The sequence below is a fragment of the Symphalangus syndactylus genome, chromosome X (assembly GCF_028878055.3).
Source record: "Symphalangus syndactylus isolate Jambi chromosome X, NHGRI_mSymSyn1-v2.1_pri, whole genome shotgun sequence".
Lineage (NCBI taxonomy): Eukaryota > Metazoa > Chordata > Mammalia > Primates > Hylobatidae > Symphalangus > Symphalangus syndactylus.
In genome coordinates this window covers 158,049,404-158,068,522 of record NC_072447.2, presented here as the reverse complement: position 1 = coordinate 158,068,522, position 19,119 = coordinate 158,049,404, and the positions used below count along the sequence as shown (strand labels likewise).

The following is a 19,119-nucleotide window of genomic DNA, read 5'->3' as shown; positions in this document are numbered from 1 at the left end:
GGGAAGCATTTTGAAAGGTGTCTGACATCATGAAAACATAAAACCACAATGAGATACCATTACACATCAACTGGAATGGCAAAATTTAAGACCACATCAAGTATTGGCAAGGATGCAGAGACACTGGAACTGCTGATGAGAATATAAAATGTTACAAACACTTTGGAAAAAAAAGTGGTGATTTTTTTTTTCAATTACACATCACCTACCATATGACCCAGCAATTCCATTCCTAGGTATTTATCAAAGAGAAATAAAAACATATGTCCACACAAAGACTTATACATGGAGGTTAACAGCAGCTTTATTCATGATAGCTGAAAACTGGAAGCAACCCAAATATCCAGCAACAGGTGAATGGATAATCAAATTGTGGTATATGCATATACTACTGCTTAGCAAAAAGGGGAAAAAACTACTGATTTATACAACATGGAAGAGTATCAACAGCCTTACACTGACTGAAACAAGCAAGACACAAAAAAGTACATACTTTTTGATTCTATTTACAGAAAGTTCTATAAAAGACAAAACTAATTTATAGTGATAGAAAACAGATCAGTGGTTGCCTGGGGCAAAGTGTGGGGGAGGGGACCAACTGAAAAGGGATATGAGGGAAATTTTTAGGGTGATTAAAATGCTGTCTTGAGTACAGTGGTATTTCACAGGTATATACACATGTAAAACCTCACTAAGCTGACAATTAGGGATTCATACGGATGAAGAGAGTTTCAAATTATTAATTTGGGTTGTTAGAAAATTAAATTTCCCTCATAGAAGGGTAGAAGGTTTATGTGCACGTTAAAAGATCATTTGGCATGTTGAACACATTTAAGCATCAGATGGGTAGTTGAACTAGATGATCTTTAATGCTCTTCCAATCATGAGACACTGTGACCACTATTAATAGAGAATACAGAGATAATAAAGAATATCACTGTTTTCTACCCTAAAATGGCCCCTTTACATTTTTTTTTAATCAGGGAAGTTTTATTATGTTGACTTACAGTAACACAATCAGAAAACTATATTGCAGGTCAGGGCCCCCTAGATTCATAGTGTTTGAAGGTAAATAAAGAAGATATAAATCAAAATACCTTATCCTGAGAAAGATCTTACCAGCTGTGCAGCCAAGACACTTGAGAACTCGCTATTCATGGCATATGGAAGTGCTGTCTGTGCTCTTGAACCATAAGTAGTCTGGAACCTCTTCTTTATCTCATTCAGAAAATTAAAGGCTCGGGAACGTTCAAAATCCTGAAAAGAGATCAACACAGAACTCACATTTAGAAAGTAAACAAAGATGATGTGAGTGATTAAGAACAACAATAAAAAACAGCTAACATTTACTGAGCAATGATTCTCTGAGGAGGAACTAGCATTGATCCTATCTTAAAGATAAGTAAAGGAACGCTCTGAAAAAGTAACTAACTTGTCCAAAGGTCCAACAACCAGTAAATGAAAGAGCTGAGAGTGAATCCAGATATATCTGGTCATTGACAACTGAAGATAATGATACCTAGGTTATCAACTTCTTGACATCAGGAATTGGATTTTACTTCCTCCATATATTTCATAGGATCTATTAGAAGGCCCAGCACAAGAATATGTTTAATAAATCCCATAATAATCATAGAGTCTTTCACACATACAGCTAATACTACTGATATTAACTTCAAATTGAATTTTTTCAATAGTGGTGGTATATTTGAAAAGATCAAGTGACATACTCATGTCTAATCCCAGCCAGCCAAAAAGTATGTGTGTTCTCTAGAAGAATACCTTAGAGGAAAAAAATGAATGTGTATGTGTGTTTATGTATATATGTGTATGTGTGTATCAAACTATACCTCAAGAAATATGAGGCTCGACTCTATCCCAGATTTCATTATTATTTTTCTTCTACTCCAAGCTCTTTCACATCAGTAATTTCACATATAGCTGGATTTTTTTGTACTTTTGGAAAATATTGTGAAGCCAGAGATAAAAGTCATTGTGATGCTCACTATGGTTGACAGTCATTTCCCTTTCACCCAAGATGTTTAGTCTAAGCCAAGGGTTCTTAAATTGGGGTCAATGGTCCAAATTCAAGGGGCCTTTGAACTTGGATAGAAAAAAAGAAAATCACATCATTATTTTTATCAATCGTTAACTTATATTTCAATTGTGAATATAGGTAGTATATTCATAATTGAGGTAGTATTAAACAGTACCTGTAACTGTCACCAACAGAAATCTTTTTTCATATACCATCACAGTTATAGATATCTCAAAATATTGTCAACACCCATCACATCAAGATTATTAGTTATTAGACCCATGACTAGATCTTGTTAATGAGTTCATAAAGAAGCATATATATTACTACATCAAATTTTTAAAATATTTTGAATACTATATATATATATTTCAATATAATTGGCTTTGTTAGAATTGTGTTTTATGCATTTAAAAGCATTCTGGAAAAGGAAAATTAAAAAAAGAAAACAAAAACATTCTGGGAGTGTCCCACAAGTGACGAGTCTGTGATACAATAAAGATTAGGAACCCTGATCTATGGCAACCATGCCAATTCCAAGTCTCTTTGTCAGTAGGCAGTTTAGAAATGAGCATGCAGCCAATAAGACATGAAAGGAAGTTCACTTTGAAAGCAGGGGGAGGGGAGGGCATGCAGCTGGGAAAAGCTTCCTCATTCCTACAATAAGACACTCAAGAAGACACAGTCCCTCTTCTCTCGACATGAATAAATAACTATGTAGCTCTACGTAACCATAATGGCAACCTGTCTGGGAAGAAGGAGACACGGAGGAAAGCAGAGAAGAGAAAGGACCTTAATGACATCATTAAGTTACTGAGAATTTTGGGCTGAGAGCCGAAAAATAGTCATACCTAACCAATGTAAACTACAGGTTTATATACCTGATCATAATGTATTGTAATTTTGTTTTTCCAAAGTTCACATACATTAAAGAATTCATTAACTACTGATAGAAGGAATGACATTATCTAATTTAACATTCCAGGTAAACAATTTTTGAGAGGTTTTGATATCAAAGAATTATAATTATGAACATCAATTCTCACTACAAAATAGAATAAATATAGAAGTTGCAAGAGGCTAAGCTAAAACTCTACCAAAATTGAGTTGATTTGCACATACGCCAGTATCAAGTTTTCTTAACATTTGCTGCTGTATATGACAAATGCAAAATATTAACAATTCCAGCTATGTAAAGTTCGCATCACCTTTGCCCATCAGCAGTCCCCAACCTTTTTGGCACCAGGGACCGGTTTTGTAGAAGACAATTTTTCCAAGGACTGGGGGAGGGGGAATGGTTTCGGGATTAAATTGTTCCACCTCAGATCATCAGGCATTAGTTAGATTCTCATAAGGAGCATGCAATCTAGATCCCTCGGATGCATAGTTCACAACAGGGTTCGCACTCATATGAGAATCTAATGCTGTTGCTGATCTGACAGGAGGCGGAACTCAGATGGTAATGCTCATAGGCCGCTCACCTCCTGCTATGTGGCCTGGTTCCTAACAAGCCACAGACCTGTACCGGTCTGCAGCCTGGGGGTTGGGGACCCCTGGTATAGATAATTAAGAACTGGCTGTATTAACAGTACACATAGTTAAATAGCAATATGTCTTCAAGTTACTTACATCATCAGTGATACAAAGATATACAATCCTGTCTTGACAGATGTAATGAAACAAATAACTGTAGAATAAAAGATATAAAACTTACTGTGGTTATAAGCAACATCACTTTTACTTCTATCTTCTATCTACGTATAAGCACGTTCAGTACTGCCAATGTCACCATATTACTTATGGATACAGTCTATTCTCCCTCTTCCCCTTCCCAATATACCTGTTTCTTTCAAGTCAAACTGGTAGAAGTACGTAAGAAATAAAAAGAAGATCTCTATTCTAGCTACGTAGCACAACAGCATGTGTATTACCCATTAGAACGATAGCTGCAAAAGCATAATTGGACTCTTAAAGCATGAACAAGAGATGATATCTTAGGAGGAGCATGTAATTAAGATTAACCCCCAATAGGCCATATGGTTTTTTTTTTTTGCTTTTTCCTAAGTTCTTAAAGCAAACATCTTTTCTACCAAATTCTCAACACTTGAGTATCCACTTTGAGTTAGTTACTGTGCTGGATGCTGAGGATACAAAAAAGCAAAACCACCAAGTCCCAGTCTTCACAGGGATCACAGTGTAAGGAATTACAGTGCAGCATGGCAAACAGGATGACAGGAAAGTTAAAGGCAGTACATGGTGCTCTGGGGACATATTAACAGATGAGGCACGAAATGGAGATTTGCCAAAGGGTAACCAGAAAGACTTCCCAGAACAAGTGATGTCTGATTTAAGACCTAAAGAATAAGTAACAGATGGCAAGGTAAAGAGTGAGCGAAAGGCCAGGCGTGGTGGCTCATGCCTGTAATCCTAGCACTTTGGGAGGCTGAGGCGGGCAGATTGCTTGAGCTCAGGAGTTCAAGACCAGCCTGGGCAACATGGCAAAACCCCGTCTCTACACAAAATACAAAAATTAGCCTATAGTCCCAGCTACTTGGGAGGCTGAGGCAGGAGGATCGCTGGAACCCAGGAGGTTGAGGCTGTAGTAAGCTGAGATTGCACCACTGCACCCCAGCCTGGGTAACAAAGTGAGACCTTGTTTCAAAAAAAAAAAAAAAAACAAACAAAAAAAGTGAGCTAAGAGTTTTTCCAGAAAGGAAGCAGCAAGCATAAGGGCCTAGAGGTAAAACAGCACGTAATAGATTTAGGAAAGTAAAATTGGCTCACATGACTAGAGTACAGAATGTGAAGAAAAAGTAAATTATCTGGACAGACGAGGCTGGAGAAGTAAGCAAAAACCAGGTTATACAAGACTTTATAAACCACACTGTGCATTATCCTAAGAATAATGAATAAACATCCAAAGGTTTTAGCATACAGAGGGCGTGATCAGATTTGCACTTTAAAAAGGACACATTAAAAAAAAAAAAGGACACATTGGCTAGAGTGTGGAAAACTGACTCAAAAGAGGACCAGACAGGAGACTACTGCAGTATACCAGGTAAGAAATGAGGAGGGAAATAAACTAAGTAGAATGGGTAATAAAGAAAAAGGGACAGAGAAGAGAGATAGGAGGTAGCATTTATAGAACTTGGTGACCGGCACGAGACAGGTTAACTGAATTTTGCCTCCCACATTTGTACCTTGGGTAATAAACTGGATAGACAGGGGTACCTGTTGAATTATATTAATGTTCACAGAGGACTGACATGAATTACAAGGAGATATAGGAACTCATGCAAAATCTTTTCCTCCAATCCTCTAAAACTATTTGCACCATTTCCACCAATGACTTCCACATTGCCATATCCAGTGGCTCTCTCTGAAACATACGGTAGTGTTGACCACTTCCTTTTGGAAAATGTTTTATCTTCCCTAGATTTCTTGACATCAGGCTTGCCTGGTGCTATAGACTGAACTGTGTCCTTTTGAAATTCATGTTACAGTGTGACTATATTTGGAGACAAGGCCTTTGGGAGGCACTTAAGATTAGATGAGGTCATGAGGGTGGGGTCCTCATGATGGGATTAGTGGCTTTAAAAGAGGAAGAAAGAGATTACTCTCTTTCCACCACCTGAGAACACAGCAAGAAGGTGGCCATCTGCCAGCCAGGAAGAAGGCCCTCATCAAGAACTGAATTAGCAGGCACCTCACCCAGTTTCCAAAACTGTGAGAAACAAGTATCTGTTGTTCAAGCCACTCAGTGTATGGTATTTTGTTATAGCAGCCCAAGCAGGCTAATATACCTGGTTTATATCATAGTCCCTTTCCCTCTACACTAATGTTTTCTAGCTTCCTTAGCCTCCTGCTTTTTTCACACTTACTCTCTGGAGGGCAGCATGCACTCTCATGTTTTGTTGTAGTTTGTTTTCAGCTACCACAATTATGCTAATGATTCCCAAATCTACATCTGACCTATCTCCTGAGCTCCAGGACTACCTACACTACTGTCTACTAGACATATCCAACTGGACATACCATAGACAGCTTAAACATGACATGCCCAAAATGAAAGTCATCACTTTCCCCATAAAATTTGTTTCTCCTAAACCAGACTTGTGAGTCACTTGGTGCACAGGCCACAAAAGGTAACAAGGTATGATCCCTGCCATCAAGAAGCCTACAGTCACAGTATAGAAATAAACAATCATTTCAACTATAATACAGTCTGAGGCCAGGCACGGTGGCTCACGCCTGTAATCCCAGCACTTTGCGAGGCCGAGGTGGGCGGATCGCCTGAGGTCAAGAGTTCGAGACCTGCCTGGCCAACATGGTGAAACCCCATCTCTATTAAAAATACAAAAATTAGCCAGGCGTGGTGGCGTGTGCCTGTCATCCCAGTTACTCGGGAGGCTAAGGCAGGATAATCACCTGAACCCAGGAAGTGGAGGTTGCGGTGAGCTGAGATCGCGCCATTGCACTCCAGCCTGGGCAACAAGAGCGAAACTCCATCTCAATAATTAATAATAATAATAATAATAATAATAATAATACAGTGTGAAAAGTGTTACAATATGAACAAACTAGATGCTACTGACTCAGTGTTAATGTTCAGGGGTTTCCGGAAAAGGAAACATCTAAGCTCAGGAACACAAAGTGAGATTTTTAAAAAATTAAGTAGATAAATACATTCCAGTAAAAGGTAACAGCTATTGCAAAGGCTAGGAAGAGAGAAAGAACCTAGCATTGAACTGTAAATGGCTAAGTATGAAGTATGGCTGGAAAGCAAAACTGAGGACTAAAGTAGTAAAAGATGAGTCCAGAGAAGGAAAAAGCGTCAGATCTTGAATAATATTCCAAGTCCCGTTAAGGAATTTTACCTTGAGGGTAGACAGTATCTGCCAAAGGAAGGAACATGATCAGAACTGCCCTTTTCTAAAAGGCATTAAAGTACAAATTAAGAAAGTATTTCACTTGGGACCTGTAAAGTGCGCAAAAGTTTACAAGGAGGCTTAGGAGGAGAACAGCATTCCCAGAAGATAACAAAAGCATGAAACAAAGGTACCAAAGCTCGAAATAACACAGCTAGATCAGAGACACAGGCAGAGGCATGGCAGACAGTAACATCTCCTTTTACTATAACTGCATTTTAATTGGATTCCATGTTCTATACTCTCTTAAAGCTACATATGGCTGTGACTAAATTCTGGCTCATAATACATGAGTGGAAGATATATGCCCTATTTCCCAGTCTTGCCTCTAAAAGGACGACTACATGTGCTTTCCCTGGACATTTTCCCAGGAACTGCCTAGAAACACACAGATTGTAAGTCTAATACATTTTTAGAGAAAGTATAAAGCCAAAATCCTAAGAGGATAAGATTATTTAACCCCTAACCTCTAGGCCCACAAACCTACGCTGGCAGCAAGAGGACTACAAAATGTGTACAATTCTCAAAGATGATATACTCTCTAACTACCATTTTGGATGTGACCAGAAAGGAAGAACTTCCTGGAGAACAAAGCCAGGAGTCAGGGAAAAAAGGTGAGGGAGTTCCTCCAAGAAAGCAGAACCACTAACCACTTCCTGGTCAGAACAGGGAGTCTTTGAAATTGTGTGAGGCAATTATTTGATCATTACTGTAAAGCAACGACTTCTACATGTTTCTCATTCTTCCCTTTTCCAAATGGGAGTTTGTAACTCTCACTGTGATGATCCTTTTCTTATTTCACCATTGTCTACTGGGTTAGGCTGGGAAAACAGGGAAAACATATGACTTATCTTTTACTTTATGGTCAGTGGACCACAGGAGCCACACCAGGGCCTGATGGAGAGGACTGTGTACCACCTAGACATGCTGGACTTGGAGCCAAACACAGTGACTAGATAGGTCTTTGGAGCTACCTCTCTCAGAGAAGAGACGTATTCTATGTTTGGGAAGAAAGGTTCACTGAAATACCTGGGTGGCCAGAAGAGTAGACTGGAAGACTGCAAGTCATCTCCTGATATCCTATAACTTCCTCCAGAGTAACAGTGTTTTAGTTGAGCCTACGACTGCATAGCCAGAGATGACAATTCCTGGCCTCCCTTCTAGCTATGCTAGCTACATGACTGTGTAGTGAACAGTAAGATATAAGTGGAAACTTCTCAACATATCAGGCCACTTCTGGGCCCTGCCTTTAAAATTACTGGGCAAGCACTGGGATATAACAAGCACCAAAGGAGCTGCCTTGGCCAGAAGTGGAAAGCACTAATTGCTTTGGGAATTAGGGAACTGGAAACGGCAGAGCCACCCCAACATCCCAAACCACTCATCTCTGGACTATCTGATTAAAATTAATACTGTATCTTGGGGGTCTCTCTCATAGTAGCTTAGAGTGGACTTTAAACTGTATAAGGGGTTAGCCATAGAAAGTAATAAGGACCTCATTCTGAGATAAGAACTAAGGAAGTAAGGCTGGGTTAAGTAAGAAAAGATTTTTAAGTGCCAATGGGGAAGGCTGAGGCACTTTTCAAAACTAATTACTAAGATTTCCCATCTATGGCCACTCTAATAAGCCACCAGAGCGATCTTTCTAAAGCAAAAACTGTGGGTCAGGCACGGTGGCTCACGACTATAATCCCAATACTTTGGGAGGCCAAGGCAGGCGAATCACCTCAGGTCAGGAGCTTGAGACCAGCCTGGCCAACATGGTGAAGCCCCATCTCTACTAAAAATACAAAAATTAGCTGGGCATGGTGGTGCACGCCTGTAATCCCAGCTACTCAGGAGGCTAAGGCACGAGAATCATCTGAACCTGGGAGATGGAGGTTGCAGTGAGCCAAGATCACACCACTGCACTCCCAGCCTGGGTTACAGAGTGAGACTCTGCCTCTAAATAAATAAATAAATAAATAAATAAATAAATAAAACCTGAATGTGCCACACCCTGGCTGAAAATCTTCAATGCCTTCCCACTGCCCACAGGGTAAAGTCCAAGCTCTTAATACAGCCTACAAGGCCCTACATGACTTTTCTTCTACCCATCTCTCTAGCTTTATTTTCAGCATCCTGGGCACCAGTCACAGAGAACGGTCTGCAGTTCCCTAAATATGCCCGCCCTATGATCTCTTGCCTCCATACTTCTCTACCTGCTGTTCCTTCTACTTGGAATACCATCCTCCTATCTACTACTTCCCACCCCCCAACCCTTGACATCGTGGATTTGACTTTCTCCCTCATTAAACTATAACCCTTATGAGGGCAAATACTACATATCTTGTTATATCCCCAGCACCAAGCAAAGTGCCTGGCAATAGTTAAGTGCTCAGTAAATATTTACTGAAAGAATGAACAAAGGAACATTATCTATCTTATCTGAATTATTTCACGTATCACACAGCTCTAGAGCAAAGTCATTTTTACATTTAACATTTTCATATCTTTCTTCAAAATATCACTTCGATAATAGAATAAAATAATTACAAGTTAAATTTATAAGTAACAAAACCAGATATATTTTCTAAGTTGGTGAAGGTTACTATTCTGTCAGCTTATTCAAATTATGTACCTAGAAGCTTGTTTTCTACTTTTCTGCCATTCTGATTAGAGTAACAGAATTCCCTTCTTTCATCCCTTACCACATGCAGAACAGAACTCACTTGCCATGTGAGTACGTTAGTTTGTTATTTTCAGAAGGTATCTTAGCCAGAATCTGCTCTGTCACCTCCAGGAAGTTTCCTCCACACCAAGCATGTTTGGCAAGAATAGTGGTCCCCCTGGCAACAACAGCAAAAAGAATCGCCATGGCTTCAGTCTATCAAAAGGAAAAAGACACAGATTTAGAATGTTTCTTTGACATAATCTTTCAAAAGTAACTTACTATCATTTATCAACATACTACCTGGAGATAGTATCTAACGAGGTACTATAACATGAAACTTAACAACAGAGTTAAGAGCAGGCTTAAAAAGAAGGTCAAAGTTTTCTACAAACTTACAACCTAAGCCATGCTCGTATACATTCATATAAAGAGACATACAAAACACATATACACACACACACCATTGATGGATTGCATTTACAAATTATTACAGCACAAACAGATATCACCCTTTTGAAAAGCAATGACTATAGATAGCAAAGGGACATAAAGATGTCTTCATTCTTTAATGTAGAAATTCCATCCTGAAAATTTATCCTAGAGAAATAGTTCAACAGAAGTCAAGACTCTAGATTCACAAAGATAACTATTAACAATAAAAATAGCCTATATTTATTGTTTACTATGTGCCAGGTACCATTTAAAGTACTTTATAATTATTAATCCATTTAATCCTCATAACTCAATGAGATTATACACTATTATGATACTTCTATTATAGATGAGAAAACTGAAGCACAGATGACTTAAAATACTTTCCCCCAAATTACAGAGCTAGTAAGTGTGGAGCTGCAATTTAAACCTAGGCAGTACGGTTCTAGAGCTCATAATCTTAGCCTTTTACTGTACACTGCCAGTAGAAAGGCATTATCCATAACAGAAACAAAGTGAAAATAACTCAAAGCTTCCACAAGAAAGGAATGGTAAGACCCTTCATAAACAAAACATTACTAAAACGATATGGCATGAGTTTAAAATTATTTTCCTTATGTCTGCCTATGAATATGTGCTATTATTTCCCACCTAACAAACCCAGCTTCTCTTATTTAATGGCATAAACATAAAAAGAGATGAACAAATCCTTTACTAGTCTTCAATTAACTGTTAAACCTACTCTTATTTGTTAACATGCTCAGTACCCAACATACCAGTGGTTATCAAACTGTAGTGGGAATACGAATCGTCTTGTGTGGCAGAGTATGAGTCACTTGCTAAAAATTCAAACTCTTGGCATCACTTCCTGAAATTCTGATTCCCTAGGCCTGAGGTAGGGCCCTGGAATCTGTATTTAATACAAGTCTGTCTGGATGCAGGTGACTCACACAAACATACTTTGTGAAACACAATAGCAAACTATAAACTGCTTGAGATCAAGGAATGTGCAGATTCCTTATTGCAATCCCAGCATGGAAGGACAGCACACAGAGCAGAAGGTGCTCATCTGTCTCTTGGGCTGAATGTCTTTTGGGGGTCTCTTTTTCATTCCTACTCTCTAATTGAAGTTGTTCCCCAGCGTTGTGATCTCAGCCATCTTCTTTCTAGGATTCTCCTTACACATACATAATAAGTTATAGTTTCCAAATTGCTGTCTTATACTTTATCTCCCTTGATCCTAAAGCCTCCCTAACTGTGGATCCTACTGTTCTGTTTCTTTTCATTTTTTTTTTTTTTTTTTTTGAGACAGGGTCTTGCTCTGTCACCCAAGCTCCAGGCTAGAGTGCAGTGGCACAATCTTGGCTCACTACAGCCTCCACTTCTCAGGCTCAAGTGATCCTCCTACCTCAGCCTCCGGAGTATCTGGGACTACAGGTGTGTGCCACCATGCCCGGCTATTTTTGTATTTTTTTGTACAGACAGGGTTTCACCATGTCACCCAGGCTGGTCTTGAACTCCTGGGCTCAAGCGATCCACCTGCCTTGGCCTCCCAAAGTGCTGGGATTACAGGTGTGAGCCACCGTGCCTGGCCCTGTTCTGTTTCTTCAAAGCATTGTTACGCATTATCTCTGCTCCTCTGACTCCTTTTAACTCTTCTATTTACTATAATCTGGCTTTTGCCCTTAGAACTCCAGAAAACCATGCTTCCTAAGGTCACCAACAGCCTCTATATTGCAAAATACAGTGGTTGCTTCTCTATTCTTACCTTACTTGATCTCTCAGGCACAGTCCAACCCTCCTTCTTGAAATGCTCCTACATCTCCGGCTGCTCTTTCTGTCTTCTTGCTGACTCTTCCTCCTCTACCTGACCTCTAAATGTTGACTTTCCTCCGGGACTGATTCTGTGCCCTTTTATTCCTAGATTAGCTCAGTTAGATCTGCCATTTTAAACATGATTTATTTGCTGAAGATATATTGCATACAGAAAAAAAACGAATAGTGCCGAAGATAAAACCCAAAGCACAACCAACAGTTGAGGGAATGGTAGATAAGTAGAGACTCACAAAGACTGAGGAGGACCAAATGGGAAAGCCAAAAGTGTGGTGGCCCAGAAGCCGAAAGGAAAGAAAGAGAATGAAGACTGTAAAACAATCAGTGAAATTTCATAACAAGGAAGGAGGTCATTGCTTAGGGTCAAAGAGACACAGTAGAGAGGAAAAAAAACACAAAGAGAAACATAGATAAGAAATCATATGGTCTCTGGAACAGAGAGATGAAAAAGTAGCAGCCTCAGTCCCTGTGCAGGTTCAAGAAGAAAACTGAGCTTGGCAACAATTAATACAAAAAGATCTAGTGTTTCAGTGGACCGTAAGTTCATTATGAACCAACGGTATGCGATATTGCTTAAAAATGCTTACATAATCTCAAAGTACACTAAGAAATAGGGTGTCTTGACCTGTTTAAGTACTAGTCCCATTACACTCTGTGCTGGTTAGAACATATGTAAAATACTGAATTCAATTCTGGGTAGAATATTTAACGATTGGACAAAAGGGAGGCACTATGGGTGAGAGACACGGAGATTGTGTCATCTGAAGACTGGCTGGAGGAACTAGAGATATGTAACATGAGAAAGAGAGGACTTGGAGGGAACATGACAATAGTTTTTGAGTTTATATAAAGTACAGTCACCTGCAACAGGGAGCACATTATTCGGAATATAACTAGAACAATGGATATAAGTTATAGGCAAGTAGTGTTTTGTTCAATAAAAGCAGTCCCCAACTTAAAAATGACTGTTAAACAGTGGGTACATGGCAACAGAAACTTTACTTTCCTTCTAGATGTCACTAACAGGAATTCCTTCCTCTCTCCTATACTGCTAAAAATCCCACCTATGAAGTCTTACCTGCCCCCATTGTAAGTGTCTTGTAATAGAATCCATAACGTCTTGATGAGTATTGGGATAACAGAAACAATTGTGGCACAATGAACACTGCACTTGAAGTTAGAAAACCTGGCTCTGCTAATTATTAGCAGTATGTAAATGCCCAATAAACCATAAGGTGCTATATAAAGATAAGATCCAAGAAGAAAAGGAATGAAAAGATAAGCCAGAGAGAGAAGGGAAGAAAAAAAGATAATGCAACATAAAGGAAAGCCCCATACAACACTGTTCCTCTTTGTTCTCCTATTCACTCCTCACTTGGTCCCACAGCCATCATCCCAATTCTACTTCATTCCTGCTAAGAATCCTGTGTATTAGTTTCCCGTAGCTGCAGTAATAAAGTACCAAAAACTTGGTTGCTTAAAACAACAGAAATGTATCGCCTACCAGTTCTGAGGGTTAAAAGTCCAAAATCAAGATGTTGGCAGGGCTATGCTCCCTCTGAAACCTGTAGGGGAGAACCTTTCCTTATCTCTTTCTAGCTTCTGATAGTTTGGTGGCAATCCTTGGTGTTCCTTGGCTTGGAGGTGCAGCACTTCAATCTTTACCTCTGCAGTCACATGGTGTTCTCTGTATCTGTGTCTTCACACTGCATTCTCTCTGTCTCTCTTCTCTTCTTTTATATGGATGCCAGTCATATTGGATCAAGGACCCACTCTACTCCAGTATGACCTCCTTTTCAATTACATCTTAATTACATCTGCAAAGATCCTATTTCTAAATAAGATCCCATTCACAGGTACCACGGGTTAGGACTTCAACACAGCTTTCTGGATGACACAATTCAACCCACAATAAACCCCCATTTTAAACCGATACTATACCTGATCTTAGCCAAACGGCTGACAAGCAATGCAAACTTCCATTTTAGAAACTCACTGTTCATCCCAAATAAATCCTACCCTTCCCTTTCCAGATACTCATATCACCCAACTTGCCTCCCTCTCTAAAACCTCTGTCCCTTCTTTTTCCTTGCTCATATTGGAGGACTGTCCTTAGAGCTAAGGGCTAGAAGGGTCACCCACAACAGCTTGGACTTAGAAAAGCCTGTTTTTACTACATTAAGGGACTAAAGAAAAGATATTTTTGTTCTAGTTGTTGGGTTTCTAAAAAAAAAAGATATGCTATAAGGGAATTCAAATGAGAATTATAAATGCAGTTTTTTAATAGAGGAATTATTGTAAATTGTGGGGAAGGTCTTCGAGTCCACTAAATTAAAAGTTAATAAAATGATACTGGTTGGCATAACAATGTAAATATCATGGATAGCATTATTTATAGAAGAAAATGCATCCAGCGTTCCAAACAATAAGCTTACAACAGTACTTTTAGAATATATCCATTTGTAAGTAAGAAATTGCCTGTATAAAAAAATTTGGTAATAAAATAGAACAGCAATGATGAAAATGCTCCTCCTCAGCAGAAGCATCTTCAAGTAGAGGCTGAAGACAGTTTCAGGTAACTGAGTAAGGGGAAAGGCCAAGTCCATGTGTTTTGAGAAATCTTTTAATTCTGCATTTGTATTTTGATAACACTGAAAAATGTATAAGAATATTCTGGATCATCTACATGTGTATCTTATAAATGAGCAATGGCACACAATTCAGTACTGCACTTCCATTCCTGTCTATAAAGAAATAGGTATCAATAAATCACCTAAAATGACAATGCTTAATGTTTACATCTTAGAAGCATCTGGCTGATCTTAGGTTGGCACATCCTAAATTCATGGCAGTCATGACTCAAGCACTCTTGTACTGCTGTTGTTTTTAATCAGTTATAAAGACAAAATTTGTCTTTTGCAGTAATGATTTACAATTGAAAGACATCTGCATGGAATAAGACTTTAATTTTGGCTGGGCGCAGTGGTTCATGCCTGTAATCCCAGCACTTTGGGAGGCTGAGGCGGGCAGATCACCCAAGGTCGGGAGTTTGAGACCAGCCTGACCAACACGGAGAAACCCCGTTTCTACTAAAAATACAAAATTAGCCAGGTGTGGTGGCGCACGCCTGTAATTCCAGCTACTCAGGAGGCTGAGGCAGGAGAATCGCTTGAACCCAGGAGGTGAAGGCTGAGGTAAGCCAAGATCACGCCATTGCACTCCAGGCTAGGCAACAAGGGCAAAACTCTGTCTCAAAAAACAAACAAAAAAAAAACTTTAATTTTAATATTTGAGGCTTTTATCTGACATCCTGAAAATGACAATGTGGCAGAATAACATTACCACTTAAATTACCTCAGGCTAAGGAGAAAGTAATACTCAAAGATGTGTTTCTTGGCCGGGCATGGTGGCTCATGCCTGTAATCCCAGCACTTTGGGAGGCCGAGGTGGATCACCTGAGGTCAGGAGTTCGAGACCAGCCTGACCAAAAATGGTGAAACCCCGTCTCTAATAAAAATACAAAAAAAAATTAGGGTGCGCGCCTGTAATCCCAGCTACTCAGGGGGCTGAGGCAGGAGAACTGCTTGAACCTGGGAGGCGGAGGTTGCAGTGAGCCGAGATCGTGCCGCTGCACTCCAGCGCGGGTGACAGAGTGAGACTCCGTCTCCAAAAAAAAAAAAAAAAAAAAAAAGATGTGTTTCTACCAAGTAGAAACCAAATGATATCAAAACACGCTGTGTGAACAGAGGTTATACAACTGTTCAAATAAAGTAGTAGAATTAACTCATTACATAGCACATGGTGATAGTCAATGTAAAATTTTTAAAGTATTCTGTATCATTATTTATATTATTGCAGAAGGATCTATTATGTTAATTCTTGCAAGAGTTCATTGGCAGAATGTTTCATAGGAAATATAAAAAGGAAATTAATTTCCACCCCTGTATCATGAGATTATTAAATTAACTGGCCCACTAAATTAATGGAAGGAGGTACACAAGGTGCTTGGGAAGAGATGGGAGATCCTTTTAGGAGGGATAGATGGAAGAAGAGAAGGTATAGAGGTGAGAACAAGGTAAAGAAGGTACATAAGCTAGCCTGATAAGATGGAATGGTCCACCTTTGGTGAATGAGAAGGTTGTGGAATACGGCTGATGGCCTTACATAAAGAAGGCCTTGTACAAATCATGTCATTTAAACTTGATCAAATAGGGAGTCTTTCTATTTCAGTTCAACACGTATGTACTGGTGGGTTACTATATGACAGTCAAAATAGACACTAGAGGTATAAAGTTAAGGAAGAAGGGACTCCTATACTTGAGGGAGCCATAGAACAATGGGAAAGACAGATATAAATAAATGCAATAAAGTATAATAAGTGAATAATCTAAGAATGTCCACAATTGCTCAGGAAATGTCTTAATGTTTTGTGATGATCTCACCTCGGATGAAGAACAGGAATGCAGGTGTCAGCCTATGCCTTAGGAATTTCCTCAGTATATTGTTAGGATTATTTCTCCTTGGAAGAGAGGTCAAAGTGTCTATTTTACCCTATTTTCCCAGTGCTCAGCACAGTGCCTACCATCTAATATTCCCTCAAATATTTGTTGAATAAATGAGTGAACATTGAGCATATTTTGGTTTTAAATATACTATAAATGGTAGATAACTTTATATTCAGAAGGACCTGGTAAGAATAATATTTTCACAACCAGACTATCTTTCTAAGTAAGATAAAGCAGTTGAGCTAATAGTAATCCAAACCCCCACTCTTCCCTCTGGGTCTTGGAAGGAATAAACCAACTACAGATAAACCATGAATTCTGATGCAATAACCTTGGAGGAGATAGAAGAATGAAGAATAAACACTGCTTAGACAGGGGGAAAGAAAAGGTGTTTACGAAAAGTCATGTTACAGATCAAGATTACTCCTGTTGGTCTTACAACTATTCTTTCTGGACGATGCCCTGAGACCCAGTCCGATCCCTCTGACTTTCTTAGGATAGGATCCCACCCTTTCAAGTCAACCACCTGTTTTATTCTGCATTAACCAATATAAAACATAATCCTGATTATTCCTGTTTTCCCCTCTAGACACAAACATGTAAGTTCCTGAGAGTAGCAACCTCCTAAGTCTTGTTTACAGCTGTATCCCCCGCACTTAAAAGAGTGTCAAGCATATACTAGCCATTCAATAAATATGTGTTAAATATATGAATGGATCTGCTCTCAGCCACAGGTATTGAAAGGGAATTAATATCCCAAACATGACTGTATCCTCTCTTTGTGAGAGTTATGGGAGAGGGAGATGTAAAGCATTTACCAAAGTACGCGGTCAGAATTTGATAAACAAACATTGGCCATTAATAAAAACACCAAACAGGTCTGAAGCTGAGGAAACGGGTCTAGGCAGAAATGCAGCTCCTGAACAGAGGAAGAAGGGGACTGTCAATCCTGAGCAGTGGAAGAAGGGCGAATAAGGGGCTAGGAACCCACGAAAGAGCATAAACAGCCAGAAGTAGAAGGTGAAGCAGAAAGTGACGTCATCGAACAAGGACGCAGAGAGTTTTTAGAAGACTCGGGCGATCTCAAGAGATTTAAATGCTACAGAAAGGTCTTGTAGAATGCAAACTGAGAGAAAGTTAACATTTTTTTTTTCCCCTCCTGTAATGACAGCTTCAGTGACGCATTCTGACACTCTTTAACTCAAGGCCTTTCCAGTGGCCTAAGACGCACCTCGCCAAAACTGGTCCTGCCCGACAACTGGAACCGTCCCGACACCAGAGAAGACCAAGTCACCCCTTGCACTGCCTCCTCGCTCCACCCCAGCACCTTTCCGTCGACACCTCCGCCCTCCCTCCCTCCCTCCCTCCGCAGTTCTCTCCCCGCCTCCCGCAGGGCGCGCCCCACACTCTATTTACCTGTCCGGGCACCCTCTGAGGGCGCGCGGGCTCGGGACGGAAGGGGCGCGGGTCAGCGCAGAGTCGCCAACTGCCAGCTCCCAGAGGAGGCTGGGACCGGAAACCGCTGACTTCCGCATGAAGCGCCCCCGCCTACGCGTGGCCTCTTGGGAGTGGGTGCGCTCCTCCAATGGCAGCGGGCGACAGGGCTAGACCTGCTGCGTTCCCAGCACCCCCCGCACTTCCCAGGAGCCGTACTGCATTCTGGGAGTAGTAGTTCCGACTGGAGTATCACTGAGTGTCTCACGTTCGTTCGACAGCTCTTGTGGTAAACAGCGTCAAATGCCCTATAGGGATCCAGGAAAATGAGAGGATGCAGAGTCAGTGTGGCGATTCCTCAGGGATCTAGAACTAGAAATACCATTTGACCCAGCCATCCCATTACTGGGTATATACCCAAAGGACTATAAATCATGCTGCTATAAAGACACATGCACACGTATGTTTATTGTGGCACTATTCACAATAGCAAAGAGTTGGAACCAACCCAAATGTCCAACAATGATAGACTGGATTAAGAAAATGTGGCACATATACACCATGGAATACTATGCAGCCATAAAAAAGGATGAGTTTGGGTCCTTTGTAGGGACATGGATGAAACTGGAAAACATCATTCTCAGTAAACTATCGCAAGGACAAAAAACCAAACACCGCATGTTCTCACTCATAGGTGGGAATTGAACAATGAGAACTCATGGACACAGAAAGGGGAACATCACACTCCGGGGACTGTTGTGGGGTGGGGGGAGGGGGGAGGGACAGCATTAGGAGATATACCTAATGCTAAATGACGAGTTAATGGGTGCAGGAAATCAACATGGCACATGGATACATATGTAACAAACCTGCACATTGTGCACATGTACCCTAAAACCCTAAAGTATAATTAAAAAAAAAAAAAAAAGAAATATACCTCCCTAGGGTTGCCCACTTCTTGCTGGTAAGCAAATACTAAGTTATACTTAGAAAATCCATCTAACTGGGGACCTGATATTTTAGTGCAATAAATGTATTATTAACCACCCCCCCCCAAAAAAAAAGAATCTACCAGCAATGAGTAGGCGGCATAAACGGAGAGCCAAGCTTAGTCTCAGTAGGCAGCGTTGCCTGTTTCCTCACAGACAAAATAGAATTCATCTGAGAGGAACTGCCTCTACTTTCGCCATGAAATTTTCTAATTTTCTTGTACCCCTCACCAATCCTTTCTCCTATTCTTTTTGCAATAATAATAATAATAATAATAATAATAATAACAAACGACTACTCTCCTTT

At 40.0% G+C, this 19,119-nt stretch overlaps 1 protein-coding gene across 4 annotated transcripts in view; it reads right to left on the bottom strand.

Moving 5' to 3' along the window:
* The window catches only part of VAMP7 (vesicle associated membrane protein 7), a 58,113-nt gene extending 40,184 nt beyond the window's left edge, over window positions 1-17,929 (bottom strand). Inside the window, exons 1-4 of one of the 4 annotated variants that reach the window (XM_055267780.2) lie at window positions 17,806-17,929; window positions 9,743-9,832; window positions 3,668-3,725; window positions 1,120-1,257 (exon numbers count right to left, since the gene is read on the bottom strand). In XM_055267780.2, the coding sequence (XP_055123755.2) occupies window positions 1,120-1,257; window positions 3,668-3,725; window positions 9,743-9,832; window positions 17,806-17,924 (405 nt within the window). In that variant the 5' untranslated portion in view covers window positions 17,925-17,929. Of the gene's footprint in view, window positions 1-1,119; window positions 1,258-3,667; window positions 3,726-9,677; window positions 9,833-17,805 lie in introns of all 4 variants that reach the window. The other 3 variants (XM_055267779.2, XM_055267778.2, XM_055267781.1) reach the window with 3 other exon arrangements.
* Between the last annotated feature and the right edge of the window lie 1,190 nt (window positions 17,930-19,119).